We start from the raw sequence: 18,396 nt of genomic DNA, 5'->3' as shown, positions 1-18,396 counted from the left end.
CGTTTTTACCTTGTTTGGGCTGTGTATATGGTACAGCCAAAAATATGCTAAGCGCTAGAACTAGTACCAACGTCGGCGCTGGTCGCGTGGACGTAGAGGGGTCGCGCAGACACTTACACCTGGAAGCCGCCTCCTCTTCGCCATACTCCTCTCTGCAGAGCTGTTCATCAACAATCTCGACGGGGTAATTCTCGTAGTTGGGTGGCTTTGCTCCCCTGTTGTCGTTGAGAAACATAAGCACGCCATCACACGTGTGCCTTGAAGCGTTGCATGGCACGTCGTTGAAGCCTGGTGGTGTGCCCGCCTCGCCGCAAGCTGAGTCCGAGCAGTACCATGACGACGTCGAGTTGTCTTGACAAATGTATTGTTGGTCTTGGCAGCCAGTCCATACTTTGTGCGGAACTATGGGCGAGTTGGGCGAGCAGATCGTTTGTCGGTCGTCAGGTAGCAGTAAACCACAGTCCGAGAAGAGCTTCGGCGCCATGTTCATCGCGACGCTAGCGCAGATCTTCACCGTATTGGTGCTGGCATTGAAGAAGTGCGTGTCCAGGGGCGCTGTAAAGTGCGTCGGTTCCTCTGGATCGCACGAGTAACAGAATGCAAAGGACAGGTAGCGCTTGGCCACATTCTGGAACTTATCGCATGCCGGGCCGGCTTCAATCAGCGCCAGGAACTTGCCGTTGATGTCCGCGTCATGTGCCGGGAGGCAGCAGCTCGTGGGGTTGTACCAGTTGCAGAATACGAGGGGCTGGGCGTTCTGTTCACCAACGGCATCAAAGCACAGCATTGCCGTTAGACACCAACGAGACCGGGAAAATCAACCTCACCAGACCCACTTGCCTTCTTCGGCGGGTCCTGCAGACACTCGCACGCGCCATCCTGCGCAGACGCGGCTACCACCAGCAGAGCCGTGCACAGACCCAGCAGGGCAGCGACGACCTGCACCCCGCACATTTCCCAGAGGACCACAGTGGTCACCACTCGGCCATTTTTGCCGTCCGCACGGAAGGCACCGACGGTTGCAAACCGCCGCCAGCGTCACGGCCGTTCAAATTGAATTTGCCGCCACTTGCCAATCCCATGTCACCACCAATAGACGTGCAGGTCGTGCACATCATGGAGTTCCTGTTGATGACCATGAGTAATCCCCTGTGCCGCCAAGACATGTACTGTACCCCGTGATCAGCACTTCCCTTGCCAGTGTTGACTTTGGGCCGAAAGTATCCATGTCTCGCCCTCGACTTTGCACAGAAAAATCATGTCCATTTTCCACCAATCGCGAGGCGACGCCCTCTTCCGACCAGAGTCGGTGACTCCACCCACCCACCCACATCTCATCCGTCTCCAGACGGCACACGCCACGCACGCACGTCTCGCCTCGCGTCCGCTCCCCCCCGCCGCCATGAGCAACCTCGCCTCCGACGACTACTACGAGAACCTGGGCGTGGCGCGCACCGCCACGGCGCAGGAGATCAAGACGGCGTACGTGCAGCAGCAGCAGTGAAAGACATAAGACGCTACGTGACGGAGAAACTGACGCTTTGTTCTCTGTGTGTTTGTTATCAACTGCACAGCTACCGTAAGCTGGCCATCAAGTACCACCCGGACAAGAACCTGGGGGACAAGCTCACGGCCGAGGCCAACTTCAAGATCGTGGGCGAGGCCTACAACGTGCTCTCGAACGACGACACGCGCAAGATCTGTACGTCCGCCCCCGCGCCGCCGACTCTCTGCCGATGCACAGGATGTGGCGTAGGTTGCTCACTGCGTTCGTTGCTTGCGTGTTGGTGCCACTCGATGCAGATGACATCTACGGCAAGGAAGGACTGGAGGACGGCGCGCAGCCCATGACCAAGGAACGCGCCATGGAAATCTTCGAGGAGTTTTTCCGCTTCGGCGAGGCGATGGACCCGGACGCCCCCGACCGCTCCAAGGGCCTCAAGCGCGCTGCGGGCGGCGCCGTGTACGCGCCTGCCAAGGGCCTTCTCTATGGTGGCAAGTCCATCGTGGGCGGGGTGATCATGGGATCTGCCGCGATCGTGGCCGGAACTGGCGCTATGGTTGTCAACTTGGCCTCGGGCATTAAAGAGATGGGCGAGGCTGGCGTCAATGCCGCCCGCAAGCGCAAGGACAGCAAGCAGTCCAGCGACAGCGAAACGGAAGTTCCTGTTGCGACGGCGGTGGACGGACCGGGACCTGCTGAGACTGGAGCGGAGAGCGGGAAGACGGCCATCGAAGTCGCTAACCAGAAGCCCACACCTACCTTCATGGGAGGGCTAAAGAAGGCGACCATTGGCGCTGTCGCGGCTCCTGTTGCAGTACGTTTGTCGATGTTATCTACGTTTGGTCTGATGGGGATCCGTGTTTATCGACCAATTTGTGATGCTTTGTAGGCAATTGTGACGGGCGGAGGTGTGTTGCTGGCGAGTGGAGTTGCAGCTGGCGGCTACGTGGTCGGAGGCTTTGCTGGTGCTGCGACGAACGTGGCAAGTGGCGTTCGTGAAGTGAAGGCAGCGAACAAGATGGAGAAGAAGCGTCGCGCTTCCAGCGCTGCCTCCTCGACTTCCACGAAGAGCTCGCCGGCTTCGGCTGAGCGCTCAGTAAAGACCGTTCCGGTACCAGATGCAGTCCCAGCACCAGCAGCTCAGACGGCGTAGAGGACAAATGACACGCGCGACTCAGCCGTTGTGTGTAGTTAGAGACATAATTCATTGTAAATCCCGTTCTAGTTACTTCAAGGTTCGTTTCTCGTGCGAACGCACGTCAAAACTTTATTTGACTAGGCCCGGATCAAGCCCGGACCTCCGATTGAACTGGCGAAGCACTCAAACCCCTTGCGTTCTAGCTCCATGATCAGCTTCGCTAGATCTTCGTTGCTGAGACTGCGCGGCAACAGTGAAATGGTGCAACCGCCACCACCTGCACCAGTCAGCTTTGTAGCTCCGTTAAATTGCTTGCAAATACGCGCCACCTCGTCAATTTGCGTATGGCCCACGCCCAAGCCATTTAAAATCTGCTGGTTATGCTCGATCTCTTGGCCAAGCACCTCCTCAGACAGCACCCTTCGCTCACTGAGTTCGACGAACTTCTCGACAAGCTCCTGAATGATGTCAAATTGCTTCTGCACTTTCTCACGATTTGCTTCGTAGAGCTTTCGAACATTGCCGACCTGCTCTCTTGTAGATCTCGGGACGCCCGTGTTTACCAAGAGAAAGCGGAACTTGTTGAGTTGACACTGAATGCGGCGGAAGGATGGCTCCGGGTGCTTTTGGAAGATCAAGGTACCACCAAAACACGACACAGTGTTATCTGCACCAGAAGGCGAGCCGTGTAGAATAACTTCAGCGCCAAAGGCGTACGAGTTGATGAAGTCCAGCTCATGCTTGCTAGGGCTGTCCGACAGTTCCGCAAACGCGCCAGAAAGCGCCACGGACATCGCCGCCGAAGAGCCCAGTCCAGCACCAATAGGCAGGTTGCACGTTGCCACCTCCACATGCAGTCCCCCCTTGGTCCTGTGCACATTGTGAAAAAAAAGTTTCAAATTAGACATCGGCATGCATATCCACAGTTTCCGACAGCCGGACCTACCCGCTGAGGTATCCAGACGAACGGAGCAACGCGCAGCACAAGAACAGTGGCGCACGCATGGCCTTGGCGTCCTCAGGTGTCTCGCCGTCCAGCACCTGCTCGATGCGCGTCATCACCTCTTGCGCCGGGGTTGGCACGTAGTGGACTTCATCCTCGAGCCCTTCAACCACTTTCTGCAGCTCGGAGGTCGCGTACGCGCGGTGGAGCGGCTCCTTGTCCCGCGTAGACTTGATGTCTTTGCAGGAAAATTCAATGGTCGGCTGCACGCCTGCAGGAACAGCGATGCGAGTCTGCAAAACCACACAACACAGTCAGCCCATTCCTCTTCAACTACAGCAGCAAAGTGAGCTCGTGGCTCAAGCGACGCACAATCTCCGCCTGGATGCGCAGGTCCGACAGCGCCACCGCCACCACGGGGCAGCCGTAGACAACGGCGTGCTCGCCGAGCAGCAGCAGCTTGCCGGGCGCCGACACGCGCACGACCTCGCGCTCTCCTGCCATGACGATTGGCAACTGGGCCCGTACCTTCGACCGCCAGAACGTTGCAACGCAAGTTCGGCACAGTGTACCAAGTCAAAAAAGTGTGTGCTCCACACCATTGTACCAAAACGGCGGCACGCAGTTTCTCGCCAGTAGTTTTTACGAAGCCGAGTGTTCCGAGAGGCAGTATTTACGCGTCGCCCAAGCGCAGCAAAAAGGTGACGAGCGGCGTTGAAGTGTTGAAGTGACATTCACTCATGGAGATCTGACGCTTGCCTAGCTGTAGACTTGTGGACTGCACTGCGCGTGCATGCCCGGCTCGAGTCGTGCGTGGATGGAGACGGAGGCGAAGGCTGCTGGACAGGCGCTGGGCGTGGAGGACGCCGCGTCAGGCAAAGGCCCCGAGCAGGTGGACGCCGCGGACGTGACCACGGGCGCCGCGCTCTTCGACCTGTCCAGCTACACGGGCGGAGCGCCGCTGATCCCCATGGGAGACGGCGGCGCGGGCGTCGGAGGCCCCTCGACTGGGCCCCCGACGGACGGGATGTTCGACCAGGAGCTCATGGGCAAACACTCGGACGCGGACGAGAAGAAGATGGGCAGGCCCAGCCACCCCGCGTGGCAGTTCTTCGTCCGAGGAGAGAAGCGCAACCGCTTCCACCACAACGCCTACTGCAGATTCTGCACCGAGAACGGGGAGAACCCCGTGGCTGTGCGCGGAGTGTCGGGCAACATGATCCGCCACCTGCAGAAGTGCATTTACTGCCCTTCGGAGGTGGTGACGCAGCTGAAACTGCTGTGCGCGCAGAAGGATGCTGCCAACTTTAACAAGAGACACCAATCGCAGAGCCGCAGCGTCGACATGCTCCTGCAGGAGACCTCACCTGCTCCAAGGAAAAAGGCACGGCCCAGCAGTGAAGACCAAGGGGACGGGTCTGGCTTGCAGCTGCGGAATACTGCTGTGCGTGGAACTGGAACTCTGGTTGCCAAGGCGAATGGTGCACCGGACACGACGGGAGTGGACGATTTCATGCCACTGCCGCTACCTTTGCTATCTTCCGAGATGAGTGGGGGACTTGCGACGGGCATGGCGTCACCAAAGCCGGTGAACTATGAAGAAAATGTATCAACTCCAAAGAAACTTAGCGCGCCTGCCAAACCTCGCCTCCGTGATCTCTCCAAGAAACCCACTAAATATCGTGCCCCACTACCTCACCGACCCGATGAGCTTCACATTGCACCTGGTGGAATTCATGCAGACGCTTTGAACAAGCTGGTTGTATCGTCGACAGTATCAGCGGGTCTGCCTTGGGACTGGACGTGGACAGAACAGTCTGCTTCGATGTTTGGTGATCTGCACGCGAAGATTGAGCCCCCGACTGCTGATTTAATCTCCTCACTTGGAATTGCTTCTCACGAAAAACAAATTATGAAGATGAAAGATGAGCAAGTTGGAGTTACTTTGGCTGTGAACTGGTGGGTCACCAAGTATCCAAGATCGAGTTTTGTCCTGCTCTCTCTGGTAAATGCTCTTGGCGAGGCGACTACTTGGGACCTCATCGACTTGGGAATTGAGGAAAGCCAACCCGAGCCATTAGCCGAAAAACTCAAGGGCAACTTGACTGGTTTGCGAAGGAAAGGTATCCATGTGATCAACATTGTTGCCGACACAGCTTTCACGTATACTGCGTCTCGGCTAGCCGTAAGTTCGAGCGAATGGACTAGCTTGGCCATCCCAGTGGTGCCGTGCTTTTCACACTTGTTACAAATGCTACTGGGCGTCGTCCTAACGGAGTCCGACAAATCAGTGGATACTATTGGCGAGGTGACCGAGCTAATCCAAATGTTCTCAAATCGCCGCGTACTGAAAGTATTAAGACGAGAATGTGGCGATCCGGAGGCAGTGCTGCATGCACCAACACTGCATAACTGGTATTCCTTCATTGAAGCTGTCGATTCTGTTCGGCAGTATGAAGATATGATCAAGATTATCTCGTCGAAGGTTGTCCAGGCTTCTTCTGACCCCAGAAACAGATCAAGAGCAGGTAATCCACGAAAAGACAGCGCTGGAAATACGGTAGATGAGCTGGCGGAGTGCGGACTTTCGAGTGCTGCAATACGGACAATCCAGGATCCCGAATTTTGGGAAAATGTTGTGGCTTTGAGCGAGCTGATGTCACCACTAAAAGAAACGTACAAGATGATGGTCGGCACCTTCGCTTCATCCTTTTCGTTGTCTGATATTTTCTACCAATTCGGCAGAATGCAACAGCAATATGAGATAATATTGTCTGACTGGGAAGATACTGCCGGAGGTGGGCGATCTGTTGAGCAGGTGCGCTCGTTACTGCAAAAAGTGAACGACATGTGGAAATTGTACGATCAGCCTTTGATGATTCTTGGATATACATTCAACTACAATCTTCAGCACCCACTTTTGGCTCGTCACCAACCATCGCTCCAATGGCTTTCGATCGGAAAGTATGCGAAGCAATACTTTCGTGGTTGGTTTTGCGCTGCATCGTCAACACGGAACCCGTCTCGGCTACTGGCATTGAGTGATGAAGCTGCTGCTCAGTTCATGGAAGATATCTTGACCTTCAAGGAGCGCAAGTACCCATTTGATGCGGAGTCAATGTGTGACTTTGACAACCCCAAGTTTTTTTACATGCTCGTGTCTGACTCACATCCGTTGATGCACATGTTCGGGTCTCGGTTATTCAGCTTCGTGACTAGCACGCCTCTTCTAGGTGAGGTTGTTCCTGGAAAGTGTTTCATCCCATCTGCACCTTCAACAACTTGTTCGCAGAATATTTTGTTGCCAATGTTGCGAATGAAGCTATTCGCTCAAACTGCCATGCGCCCGTCAAAAGATTTGCTTGGTTTTGTGCAAAATAACAGGCCGAAGGGTAATATTGCAAATTCGACCAGTGCTGATGCGCAATTGCACACTGAGTCGATGGCAGATGCTGACCCAGCGCTTCTTCAATGCTTTAATTCAACTGGAAGGATTAAAATGGGCGAAAGTGATGATAAACTATTCCCAGCAGAAAGAGTGTGGAGCAAGACACAATGGGTAGTGATGGCTAAAGAGTGGAGAACGCACTGGCAAAAAGAGACTGAAACAAGCAATAAACTACAGACATCAAGGGTTCTGGACGCTTTCACGCCGGATCTGACGCTTGAACAAATCTTTAAAAACAAGTTAGTATCCAGACTCCCTCACGACCGAGAAGATGCTGTTGTGGACGTGTGATGATCTAAAGCCTGGTGTCTGTTGCGATCGTGTGGTTTATTCTCCCTGGTAGAGTTTACGTTGTTGTAAAGGAATGGCCATGAAAAGTTTCTCTAGCGAAGCAGCATCGACATCGCTGTTGCAAAGTCTTTCTAAGCCTGCTGTTTGGCAGGCCAAATCTTCGAATCTGAGAGTAGAATTGTTGTCAAGAACCCGGTATATAAGTACCGTAACCCAACAGGATGAGCACTTACGATGCGTGAAGCTCATCGATGCGCTTGTCTTTTACCGAAATGTTATCGCGAAATTCGTCGTACCTGGCCAAATAAATAACCGAAGCCGTAAGACACGGCCAATGTATCACTCACGGAATACATACTTTAGCGTACCTTTGGTGATTTCGCTCGCTCTTTTTGGTGATGTTGTTCAGCATCGCGACAGCTTGACGCTGTGCAATGTCGAACTGGAAAGAAATTCCATAGTCCGTTGATTCATTTACACCCCCGAAGGCAGAAGTGATGTTTGCTTCGTCGTCTGTGGCTGGTTCACTGTCTCGTGCAGAAGTGTGTGGACTTAATATCATTGCAACACTTCGTGAGTGGATACTGATGGAGCCCGAGAAAACTCAAATTGAAGGTTGAAGGTCTACCTGTTGGAAGAACTGTTGTTGTCATCATTACTCTGAATCGAGTTTTGGCTGGGAATCGCTTTGATACTGCGACGAGAACTCGGCGCTTGTGCTGGAGATGAGGGTCTCGCCGAGCGTGGTAACTCGTTCCTCTTGCAACCGGGCGGCTTCGAGGGCTGCGGTGCTTGAGTTGGCATACCACTGCGCTTTGACATCTTGCGCTCGTCTGAAACTTGGGGTCGCTTGCTGAGCGGTTATCTATCCACCTTCAAGGCCTTGATTGTAAAAATAGCTTCACTGGTTGCCAGCTTATGAAGCCTTCTTTTGTTGCGTTGATTTGAAAACCTTGCTTAGGTGGATGCTTTGGACGTAACTCGAGTTGATGTCATGAACCAGGGCGTTAAGCCACCAAGAATTTTATTCGTGCGGCCGAAGTCAGCTGGATCTGTTCGCAGTCGCCCACAGATTTCCAGCTCGCTCGCACCGACCTCGTGCCCGACTGAAAGAAAACCTTCAGCGCTGTCGGCACCCCCAATTGCTTTAACCCATCGCAACCTGTTCGTCCTATAGGAACCTCAGGGAGGCGACCTTCAAGTGCTATCGGATCGAGGCGGTGTTTTACTGCAGCCTCAGCCTCCGCCTGTCCTTTGCCTAGAAGCCATGATGTGGACGGCCCCAGCGTGTGGGGACAGAATGTAGTGGATCCAGAAACCTCGTCGGAGACAGGCAGAGAAAATATCTACCATGTCGTTGTTGCTCGGATGGATGCAGAAGATGCCGCACAGCAATTGGCACGCCGGATAGCACATTTTCGAGCTCAAGAAGAGCGAGCGCTCCGTGACATGCAAACCATGAGGACTCGTCTGGAAGCGACTCTCACCAAAACCCAGACGCAATCAGATCCTTCGGATATTCTAGAAGCGAACTATCCGCTGAGTCTTCAAGGCCACCACTCAATTACAACAGATCGAAATGCTTATTCAAATGTTGGCATTAAACCGACAAAGATGCCGTCTTCAGAGCGTAAGCGCAAATGGAAGGTGCCTCGCAGCCGCGAGCAATTGGAATTTCTCGCAGTAAGACCATCAATTTTCCACTTTACTTAGTAAGAATGCTGTTTGTAATGACGATGTGCTTTGACATTGATAGAAACAGAAGCGCGCGGTCGAAGTGCACCGCATCGAAGCGGCTCGTCAGCAGAAAGAGCTGCGCAAGGTTTGTGCTTGATTTTGGGCTCGTAACTTTTTGTAGATAAGTATCATAACTCGTGAAATTTCAGGTGGCGTTGGCTGAACGAAAGGCAAAGGAAGCGGAATTAGAGTACAAGCGCCGATGTCGAAAAGAGCGTATACGAGCTGAAGAGCAGCAGGCTATTGAGCAGCGCCTCGAAAAACAGGTTCGTTTCGAGCCTCAAAATTCAACAATATTGCCACTGGTAGGCTCTCCTAAACAGTATTTTCACCCCAGAGACAACTGCGTGAGGCGACGAGTAGGCAGCAGTCTCATCGGCTCACGACGGAGAAGCAACGCCAGCACGAAGCATTGAATTTGATCGCGATAATGGAAGAGGAGGAGAGAAACTTGAGGTTGCGGCTAGAAGCGCTTCACTTTCATCGCGAGTATATGAAGCAGGAGCTTTGCAGCGGTTTGTCTGCGTCCGCGCGACGGGGGCTGATTGATGATGATACGATTTCATGAAATTCACGGTGACGCCTTGGCGTTCAGAGAGAGGTCTATAAAACTGTTTGGGCCGCGATTGAACAACTTGCGGGAGTTGGCGGGAGTGCACCACACGGCTCCGTGGGGAAGAAGTATCCAGCATCGATGCCTTGCACGTTCAGCAAAGTAAGGAGGGCGTGATTCGTGACTGTACATGTATACCACGGCATGTGACTTGCCTGAGCGGGAGGAATTTGCAGGTCTTGGGTTGTGCCGCCACGGAAACAGTTCTGCTGCGTACTAACTGAGCCGATAAGGAAATATAATGTTGCTCTAGGTACCTGCTTTATTATCACTGTTGCGAGATTAGTTTACCCATTGAAGATGACAGTTCTGTTTAACTTTAATTATAATAGCTTGTCATAGAACCTTATTTGACTTGCCAAGTGGACCCGGCACTCTTAGATTTCCATCAATAACCTCAGCAACAAAGTATCTTTTGGAACGACAACAGTAGCTGTAACAAAAAGTGCTCATCGAGTACTCACATATTGTCAATGATCCGTCTCTTTTCGACTCCACTTCCAGAATGGAGATGGGAGCTTTATCTTCGTTTTCGTATAGGATGATGGGAATGTGGGCTAGTCGCGCTTCGAAAGCGATTCCGGTCCTTCGCATTTTCGTCTACAGTCCTATTAATAGCTAAACTTGTAGACGAACTCCCTCGAGGCGCATCCCGAATGCGACGCGGCGGAGGTGAGTCCTCCGAAATGCAGCCATCGCTGCCGCTGCTGTTAAGCACTGCTTCGGCGTGTTCGCGCTTCACCGGCTCAAGCGCGACAAAACCCCGCCTGATCATCACGGCGTACCCCTCTTCGGCACGCACGCGAAGCACTTGGTTTCAGTATGCGAGGATCGGCGGCATGTCCTTCTTGGTCTAGCGCGCGACCGTCTTTATCCATCCGCTTGGCGCTTTTACTGTTGAAACGCGGTGCCGTGGGCCTCTCAACAACAGGATTAGAGGCCACGGCTGCGACTGGGACACGTCCGTGCTAGACCTTGCTCGTGTGCAACGGCCGTTAGGCCCACTTCGCTGCATCTGCACGCGCGCTGCCATCCAGCCCGCGCCAGTCAAAGTATGTGAGCCCTTGGCGCGATGGCTGGTCCATGGTCGCAGCTCCCTCTCTCTGCGCGGGCAGTGCACCGAACCCCGGACGGAGCCAGACTTCCCTCTCACGTGGAGTCCGCGACCCACTCCACCAAGTCGATTCCTCGCGCCGACCGCCTCACGGGAGCGTAGCTGTTCATTCCGCGTTTCGCTTGCTGGCAGCAGGGCCTCCGTATCGCTTGCTTGCCTCTCTCGACTACCCGCAAGGAAGCGCCATGGAGAAGTCGGTGAACTCCTCGAAAACGCCGCTGCTCGAGCGCATGATGCGCCGCAAGCCCATGCAAGTCATCCAAGCGGAGGAGAACTCCCAGGATCTTCCCCGTTCACTCAGTCTTTTTGACTTGATCTGCATCGGAGTCGGAGGCACAGTCGGCAGCGGTATCTTCTCCACGGCGGCGTCGATCGTGAGCGACACCGCAGGCCCGTCGGCCGTGGTGAGCTGGCTCATCGGCGGCTTGGTCTGCTGCATGAACGCGCTGGCCTACATGGAGCTCACCACGCGGGTTCCCTCGTCCGGTAGTACGTACGCGTACGCCTACCACGCTATTGGCGAGATGCCTGCCGTGGTCGCCGGCTGGCTGTTGACGCTGGAGTACGCCGTGTCCGGCGCTGGTGTGGCCCGCAGTTGGGCGCAGAAGGTCGAGGACTGGGTTGTGCTCGAGCACCCGGACGCCAGTGTTCACTGGCTCAACCTGGAGTACGCCAACGTGCTGTCGGCTCTGATCCAAGCTCTGTGTGTGATCGTGCTTCTCGCCGGTGTCCGATTCGGCAAGGTGTTCGTCAACGGATTCACGATTCTCAAGATGTTTGTCGTTGTGTTCATCATCATCGCCGGCTTCTGCGCCATCGACCCAGACAACCTCAGTCCGTTCGTGCCGGCTCGCGCGGAAAACAGCTCCGGAGACATGGCGTACGGCACGCAGGGTATCATCACGGGTGCCACCCAGGCCTTCTTCGGCTACATCGGTTTCGATGAAGTCTGCTGTCTTGCTGCTGAGGCCAAGAACCCCAAGAAGGTCATGCCTATCGCTGTGCTGAGTGTCGTCACGGGCACAGCGGTGCTGAGTGTGCTGTGCTCGTTCGTGCTATCAGGCATGGTGCCGTACTCGGAGGCCACGAGCTTCCCGGACGGCTTTGCTGGTGTCGGTTGGGACTGGGCCGCTCAGATCGTGCGCGCTGGTGAGACCATTACGATGCCTGTGGTGGTGCTTATTGCCTTCCTGGCCCAGCCGCGCCTGAACTACGCGCTTGCCTGCGATGGACTCATGCCGGAGATCTTCGCGAAGGTCGACGCCAAGGGCAACCTGTTCGTGAACACTCTGATCACGGGTATCTTCTTCACGCTGGTGGCTTTCATCGTCCCGTTCGTGACGCTGTGGGACATCGTGAACTTCGGCATCCTGATCTCGTTTGTCATGTCCAACTCGTCCCTCATGATGATCCGCATGTCGGAACACTCGCCGCAGACGGCACCCAAGTTCATTGGCTCGTCGGTGGCCTTGGCGCTCCTGACGGCCTTCTTCTACCAGCAGGGCTACGTGACCCACGACTCGACGGCGTGCCTGGTGATCGCCATCATCTGCCTGGTGGCGACCGTTGTTACGACGATTGTGATGGGTATCAAGTGCCCGCAGGCTGCGAACGACCCGCTTTACTTCTCGGCTCCGCTCGTGCCGTACATCCCGATGATCTGCATCTTGGCTGACTTCTACCTCGTCGCACAGATCAGCAACCTGGGTTTGATCCTCGGTGTTGCCTGGGTGCTGGTTGGTGTGCTCTCATACTTCGCGTACGGCCAGCAGCACGCTGCCAGCCAAAACGGCTGGGCGGAGCTGCTCCAGTACCACTTGCCCAGCATCCACAGCGCAGGCGACGACAGCTACGTGGGCACGCGTCCGTCTCTCAACGAGGTGCGCCCTTCGATGAACTCCATGGTGAAGGATAACTAGTCAGGAAAACGCAAACTTACTTTACCCGAATGATAAAACACTCGAGTTATTCTAATCTTCTTTTTTCACTTTTTGTGTGTGCATTTTTTGCTACTGTGCTTGCATGCATGACTCATTCAGCATCCACTACTTGTAAACCTTCAAGTATGGAGGGTGTCCGATTAGTCAAACTAACAAAAATATCAAAAACTCATTCCTTAATGATTTCAACTTGCTATTTTTTAACACTAAGCCGTGCTTCGCCCGGAACAGCTCTGGATTTTGTGGTGAGTTTGGGAAAAGAAGTGTATGATACAGCCTAGCGCTAATACTAGATCGTTGTCACTTAAACCGGGAGGGATGTTTGTTGAGCTATGAACCGGATGGTTGCTAGTAGAATTGGGCGAAATGTATAATACGCAAGAGCGCTATGGCCCCCAAGTCGAAGCCCCAGGCAACCAAAGCTGTGCTTGCACGATACTATAGGATGCAAGGAAGAGTGAGAAACGGATACGCGTGCGTATATTGTAGTCGTTGGGCTCGTCATCATCATTGGTGCTCTTTCGCGAGCCAAACGGATGTACTTTTATCAGCCATTTTTGAGTCGGTGTTAGATATATAACTATATAACTAGGTCGTGCTGGGAACACCTGTGTTGTGAAGTGCAGCTGCTGACATTGATACAGATTGCCGTGACGTGGTCGATCGCGAATCTAACGCTTGGTGATAAATTCTGTAAACACATGGGCACGTCATCGAGATAATATCTCGATCAAGGAGAACGACATTTCTTGCCGTTGAGACCAACTGGCTGCATTTCTCGGCAAGTAGTGCGTTGCGCTGATGGTGAAGAATAGTTTATATGTTCTCTGAGATTTATTTCAGTCAGAGCTAATTCTCAGAATTTTTTTTCAGAGCTAAGAGGTGCCAGCGGGCGTGCGAGTTTGCTAAGTTGAATACCCTTTAAAATTGCATATGAGTTGTAAATAAATTATTGTTTAGTTTTTCCTGTTGAATATAATAACTTGCACAAAACCATAAATTACTTGGATGTTACTTGTGTCGTCCACCTCAGCTAAGTGTGAGATCTATTAGCCAATAAGCTCGTATGCATGAAATCTATTAGCCAATCGTATTGATCAGATGTTGCACGAAGGTTAACCTAGACGATGCCGCTCTGATCGCGCAGTACCTGGAGTCGAACTAGGGCTCTGACTGCAGAGATGCTTTTGCTCGTCAACTGGCGTGGAGCTGAGGATGGAGGTGACGGGTGATCCTGTCGCGGCCGCGGTTGCTACAGAGTCCAGAGACAGTTGACCCACCGTCTCAGTAAAATAAAATAATTATATGTATTTTTCCGAGGTCTGGTCTTGTTCCCCCAGACACCGCGCGGACTTCATTAAATGAAAGTAACACAATAATATATGTTTGTCTGACACGTTCATTTTGATGATTCACTGAGTAGTCGAGTGCACGGTATGTACTGTTTGAGTTGAAAAGAGACTCAAATTGGTTGCTCCAATGAAGTGTATGCCTTGATTTGGTCTGCTTGTTCAGCCGCCCACTTGATGTCTATTTAACAATACACGGGGAGTTGATCGTGCAGCTTTGGACACAGCAGAGCTTAAAGGTTTTGCACACAGGATGATCGCTGAGAGGGTTGCAGCATTTGCTGGTAAATGTTTTTGTAGGAGTTGGCTGGGCACAGGTATCCACGCCGCAGCCTCACAAACTTGGAACGCGGAGCAGCTTGTTCTCCCAGGTCCCGCGTGGCAGAGCTGGACACGGCAGCCACGACAGCAAGGAGAACAACGATGGAGGACAGGAACTTCATGGTTTGGCTCTTCAGATGACGGGGCGGGTTAGGCTGACTTGGAAACTTGAGAATTACATGTCCATGACATACTGTCCTCCTCTGTCCTAATTCCTCTGTGAGGTCCATTACTCCAACAGAAAATACGTGGTATGATGCTCACATTCGGCGACCACGGGAAGCGACACTTTTATCGGTGAGGCTGTGAATGTTATATCTCTATTCGATGAACCCGAGCGGTGGGCGTGGATAATATATGCTCTCTACACCAGAGCCTCCAAGGTAGGAGATGCCGACAATGCAATTCCAAATCTGGCAATTCGAATGCTGTATAATATACAGCATGTGGGCAATACCATATGGCGGCCATATAGGTAGTTTACTTGTTTCTTCCAGACATATTATATCAAGCCTTAGTACCTAAAACCCAGAGCTGTTTCGGGCGAAGCACGGCTTTGTTAGAGCTTGCCTGTGATCGCGTTCACGTCGCGAAGGCTACGAGAAATAAACAAATCGAGGCAGGACGTAGCTTGGTTTCGTTTGCTCTTTCAAATTTAGGCCACGAAATTTCAGAGCTTCTCTTCGTGCGGCGCACGACTTTGTTTTAATAAGAAAATATAAGCTAGAGGTGGCGTTCTGATTCCAGTGAAAATAAACCTTCTCGTTCATTGTTCTGATCGCTGCAGAATCGGCAAACGACAACTTGTATCAACGTTTGCAGCTACACTTCACAACACAGGTGTTCTCAGCCAAGTCGCAGACGACCTAGGTCAGGCGTGCCGCCATAAGTAGGTTACCTTCCATGTCCACGGCATTGATTCGCTACTCTTTCGTCTCTTAATATTTTATTTACTTAGCATCATTGGTTTGCTAGCAACAACAAGTTAGTAGCATTTCCGGGTTGAGCAGGATTATTTTCCCTGCTGCAGGGCCGCCTTGGACGCGGGCAGGATGGCCTTCTGAGACGGCAGTGCGCTCTTGAGCTGCTCACCCACTACTTGGTTCAGAACGCCATGGCCGCCCACGAAAATCATGCGTGCCACAGCTGGACGCTATACGTTCTCCTCTCCTGAAGAGGGTCAACCTTCGTTCCACACTAGCCTGGACAATGTGGCACGAAGGTGATCCAGGTTACGCGTCACGCATTTACGATCAAGCAATTATCCATTGGCACCCCCCACCCCCCCTCTCGTTCTTCGGGTGTTCCCAGTATAATAATCTTAATCAAGAGAGCCCTCATCTCCTCGAGGACTGCATGTTGCGTGAACGCGGAAAAATCCGCGGATGTCGTTCGAGTGATCAGATAAATTACCTGTCACAGGTATTATACTTGAATGCAAGTTATTTGAAATAATTGTTTTTTTTAACTTAATAAAAACTGGGTCAACACACCAGCATAATTTGATTTGAGGACAGGTAATTCAATACCACAGCCCCGTCAAGCGCCTGTTGAACCGAACCGAACGAATCATATTCAGCAGGTATTTCGATTGGAGAATAATGGCATTTGAGTGGCATCCACCTAAGGACCCTGGATAAAATCCAGAGAACTGAGATTATCTTCCACTTTTAGCAAGACAACATTTTGAAAGTTTAAGGAAAACGCTACAGAATCTACAATTTTTTTTAAAACTAACCACATCTCAGCGTTTTGGAAATATTCTCAACACATTTTCTGAACTATTTTAATTCAAATTCGGGAAGATTTTTAAAGTTATCAAAGCACTGCTCAATAGTAGTATATTGGTACGTAACTGTTATGAAATTGGGGAATAACGATAGTTGCTATTAGAGAGCCCGTATATACTTACTTCGTCTGTATCGTAATAATGGGAACCAGTTATTTGACCATCCCAAATGATAACATAACATATACGAGTCAACGTCAAACCAAAGAATAATAATGAACTTAAGTACGAATCGCGATTTAAGCACACCATTGGAAAGAAGAGTGTCTCCTCTTCTACTGAGCCCCCGCGCGTCTTCTAGAATCAAGATCTGACTGAGCTACAGTGTTGCGGAAAAATTATCTCCTGTCCCAGACTGAAATCGAATTGTTTTATTGGCTGTTTAGATGTAAATTTACGCTGCGGAGCCAATGGTGGCGTCCGTTTCCTCAAATTCAAAGCAGAACATGTTCAAAACTATGGATTCACCATAAATTCAGAATAGTGACTACTGACTCACTAGTAACAATTAGTTTGTCTCTGGACATAAGCATCATCCCGAATCAGCCGTGGTCTCAAGCGCTGTTCTCGATCACGTGCGTGGCTTTTTCGATGCAGAAGTGTCTTCTTCATCGTTGTCTCTGCCACAGCGGTCTTGGTTGGCTTCAGCAGCCGCTGCAATAGCAGCTCGGTGGTCGCGGCGAGCTTGCTTGGCTGTTTGGCGTCTTCTTCTTGGTCCTTCGTGGGAGCAGAATACATGGTGTCTGGTTGGAATTCACCTGGCACGTACGGTCGGATGTTGTTGTGCAGCTCGGCTATCTTCTCAATCTTCTCCGGGGGAGGAGCCAAATCTTTCAGGAAGTTCTTCATCACGCGAGCCACTTTCACGCTTTTTGTCAGAATACCGTCCTCTTTGCGGCGGAGATCTTTTTCTACAGCATTGTCTTCTGGCCCCTTCTTACACTGCACTACGCCAGGCGTGTTCTGGTGCACGGAGAAGATCTGGAACTGCTGTACTCCGACCAAATTCTTGTACAGCTCTTCCAGTATGGGCTTGTAGCTCTTGAAAAAATCGTTCCCGCCCGTGATGTGCACAGTCCTGTTAGATGTTGCTGAATCATTGACCGGAGCAACAACGTGATCCATAGTCCAGCAATCAACACGACTCACGTGTTTACGGATGTGGCCGAAGCCACGATCACAGGAGTTCTTGTGTGCCCTTTCACCAAAAACTTGTAGTCCACTCGCTCAAAGGTACCCATCTGCACCTGGGCCAAAACGAACCGGATGACATGGTTATTCTAGTTTTGCCCGGAGCAATTGTCTGCATACACCATAAACCGCTTCTTCTTCGCTGGAATCAGTACCGTACGAAAAAAAATGGGCGAACATCGAGTTGATTTGGTCGCTCCCTTACCACTGGCAAATTCATCGTAGATATAGTTCGTTTGGGTACCATTGTTCTCGTAAAATATCCCGAAAAGATTGACAGCAAGTAAAGAGAAGAAGTACCACTGGGACGGTGTCGTTGTGACGGATGGAAGCGTCAGGTCTTGCGAGAAGTTCATTACAACCACAGCAAGATCATTTTCGGTTCGGGCGGCTGCAATATCTTTCTTGCACTCACGTCTGCGGATAACAATCAAATCAAAATGATATTCATATCCTCGGTAAATAGAAATGTTATCAATGTCCACGTACCGCATTCGACGTGCAGCTTTGCCCTAGCTCTTCCGTTTGCTCTGCTGTAGCACGTTGACGCATCCGGGTCTGGTAGATAGTGCACAAGTCGCACACGTTCGACTGCGAAGACCGAATTCTAATGTTCGGGCAGTGGAGCGACAGCAGTTTTCTGAAAGCCGATCGCGCAGGCTCGTACACGCGAACGCTACATTCCACAAACATTTACATCTCATCGTACAAAGCGTCCAACACAAAGATAGCAGGTAGAAGCGTATAGTCCTCGCGACTATAATACCTTTTCACCATTCCGTCCTTGGTCTTCTGCACGTGAACTCTCACTGGCACCACCTCGCCAACTCCTGCGGCGAACGATTTGAACCATCTTACGAGCCACACTAGATCCACCTTGGAGGCATTTTTATTAAGCTTGTTCCCATGGTGTTTGGCAGAAATGCATCCATCGCGAACTCGCTGCTTGTACCGCTGGACCGTAAGCGGCTGCACACCAAGGCACTGTGTGTAACGGGGTTACACGTACAAGTGGCTT

General features: G+C 52.0%; 8 protein-coding genes across 9 annotated transcripts; 4 read left to right on the top strand and 4 right to left on the bottom strand.

Moving 5' to 3' along the window:
• Window positions 1-5: 5 nt before the first annotated feature.
• On the bottom strand, window positions 6-954 carry IUM83_07263 (RxLR-like protein; the record flags this gene model as incomplete). Its single annotated transcript, XM_067931546.1, has 3 exons — window positions 6-19; window positions 118-757; window positions 841-954. 3 exons carry the CDS (start codon window positions 952-954, stop codon window positions 6-8), a joined length of 768 nt encoding a protein of 255 aa, XP_067780497.1.
• A 448-nt stretch (window positions 955-1,402) lies between these two features.
• Window positions 1,403-2,657, top strand: IUM83_07262 (DnaJ Heat shock protein; the record flags this gene model as incomplete). The annotated part of the gene is made up of 4 exons (XM_067931545.1): window positions 1,403-1,482; window positions 1,575-1,702; window positions 1,804-2,318; window positions 2,394-2,657. The coding sequence occupies 4 exons, from the start codon at window positions 1,403-1,405 to the stop codon at window positions 2,655-2,657; spliced, it is 987 nt and encodes a 328-aa protein (XP_067780400.1).
• Window positions 2,658-2,779: 122 nt separating this feature from the next.
• On the bottom strand, window positions 2,780-4,089 carry IUM83_07261 (Mevalonate kinase; the record flags this gene model as incomplete). Its single annotated transcript, XM_067931544.1, has 3 exons — window positions 2,780-3,512; window positions 3,589-3,878; window positions 3,958-4,089. The coding sequence occupies 3 exons, from the start codon at window positions 4,087-4,089 to the stop codon at window positions 2,780-2,782; spliced, it is 1,155 nt and encodes a 384-aa protein (XP_067780486.1).
• Window positions 4,090-4,378: 289 nt separating this feature from the next.
• IUM83_07260 (Zinc finger, BED-type predicted) lies at window positions 4,379-5,793 on the top strand (the record flags this gene model as incomplete). The annotated part of the gene is made up of 2 exons (XM_067931543.1): window positions 4,379-5,544; window positions 5,769-5,793. 2 exons carry the CDS (start codon window positions 4,379-4,381, stop codon window positions 5,791-5,793), a joined length of 1,191 nt encoding a protein of 396 aa, XP_067780399.1.
• Window positions 5,794-7,360: 1,567 nt separating this feature from the next.
• On the bottom strand, window positions 7,361-8,146 carry IUM83_07259 (Choline dehydrogenase; the record flags this gene model as incomplete). Of its 2 annotated transcripts, none has more annotated exons than XM_067931541.1 (4): window positions 7,361-7,490; window positions 7,558-7,620; window positions 7,693-7,875; window positions 7,953-8,146. In XM_067931541.1, 4 exons carry the CDS (start codon window positions 8,144-8,146, stop codon window positions 7,361-7,363), a joined length of 570 nt encoding a protein of 189 aa, XP_067780357.1. The 2 variants fall into 2 exon arrangements, with proteins under 2 accessions (XP_067780357.1, XP_067780358.1); XM_067931542.1 differs by having other exon boundaries at window positions 7,693-7,851.
• Window positions 8,147-8,938: 792 nt separating this feature from the next.
• IUM83_07258 (uncharacterized protein) lies at window positions 8,939-9,629 on the top strand (the record flags this gene model as incomplete). Its single annotated transcript, XM_067931540.1, has 4 exons — window positions 8,939-9,007; window positions 9,081-9,146; window positions 9,211-9,327; window positions 9,399-9,629. 4 exons carry the CDS (start codon window positions 8,939-8,941, stop codon window positions 9,627-9,629), a joined length of 483 nt encoding a protein of 160 aa, XP_067780356.1.
• Window positions 9,630-10,973: 1,344 nt separating this feature from the next.
• Window positions 10,974-12,872, top strand: IUM83_07257 (putative amino acid permease YfnA; the record flags this gene model as incomplete). Its single annotated transcript, XM_067931539.1, has 2 exons — window positions 10,974-12,668; window positions 12,828-12,872. 2 exons carry the CDS (start codon window positions 10,974-10,976, stop codon window positions 12,870-12,872), a joined length of 1,740 nt encoding a protein of 579 aa, XP_067780360.1.
• Window positions 12,873-16,685: 3,813 nt separating this feature from the next.
• On the bottom strand, window positions 16,686-17,872 carry IUM83_07256 (uncharacterized protein; the record flags this gene model as incomplete). The annotated part of the gene is made up of 3 exons (XM_067931538.1): window positions 16,686-17,278; window positions 17,584-17,795; window positions 17,868-17,872. 3 exons carry the CDS (start codon window positions 17,870-17,872, stop codon window positions 16,686-16,688), a joined length of 810 nt encoding a protein of 269 aa, XP_067780359.1.
• Window positions 17,873-18,396: the final 524 nt, after the last annotated feature.

This window comes from Phytophthora cinnamomi (assembly GCF_018691715.1).
Source record: "Phytophthora cinnamomi strain GKB4 chromosome Unknown Contig127, whole genome shotgun sequence".
Classification (NCBI taxonomy): Eukaryota; Oomycota; class Peronosporomycetes; order Peronosporales; family Peronosporaceae; genus Phytophthora; species Phytophthora cinnamomi.
The sequence above is the reverse complement of the archived record's forward strand: the minus strand, read 5'-3'. Positions and strand labels throughout refer to the sequence as shown.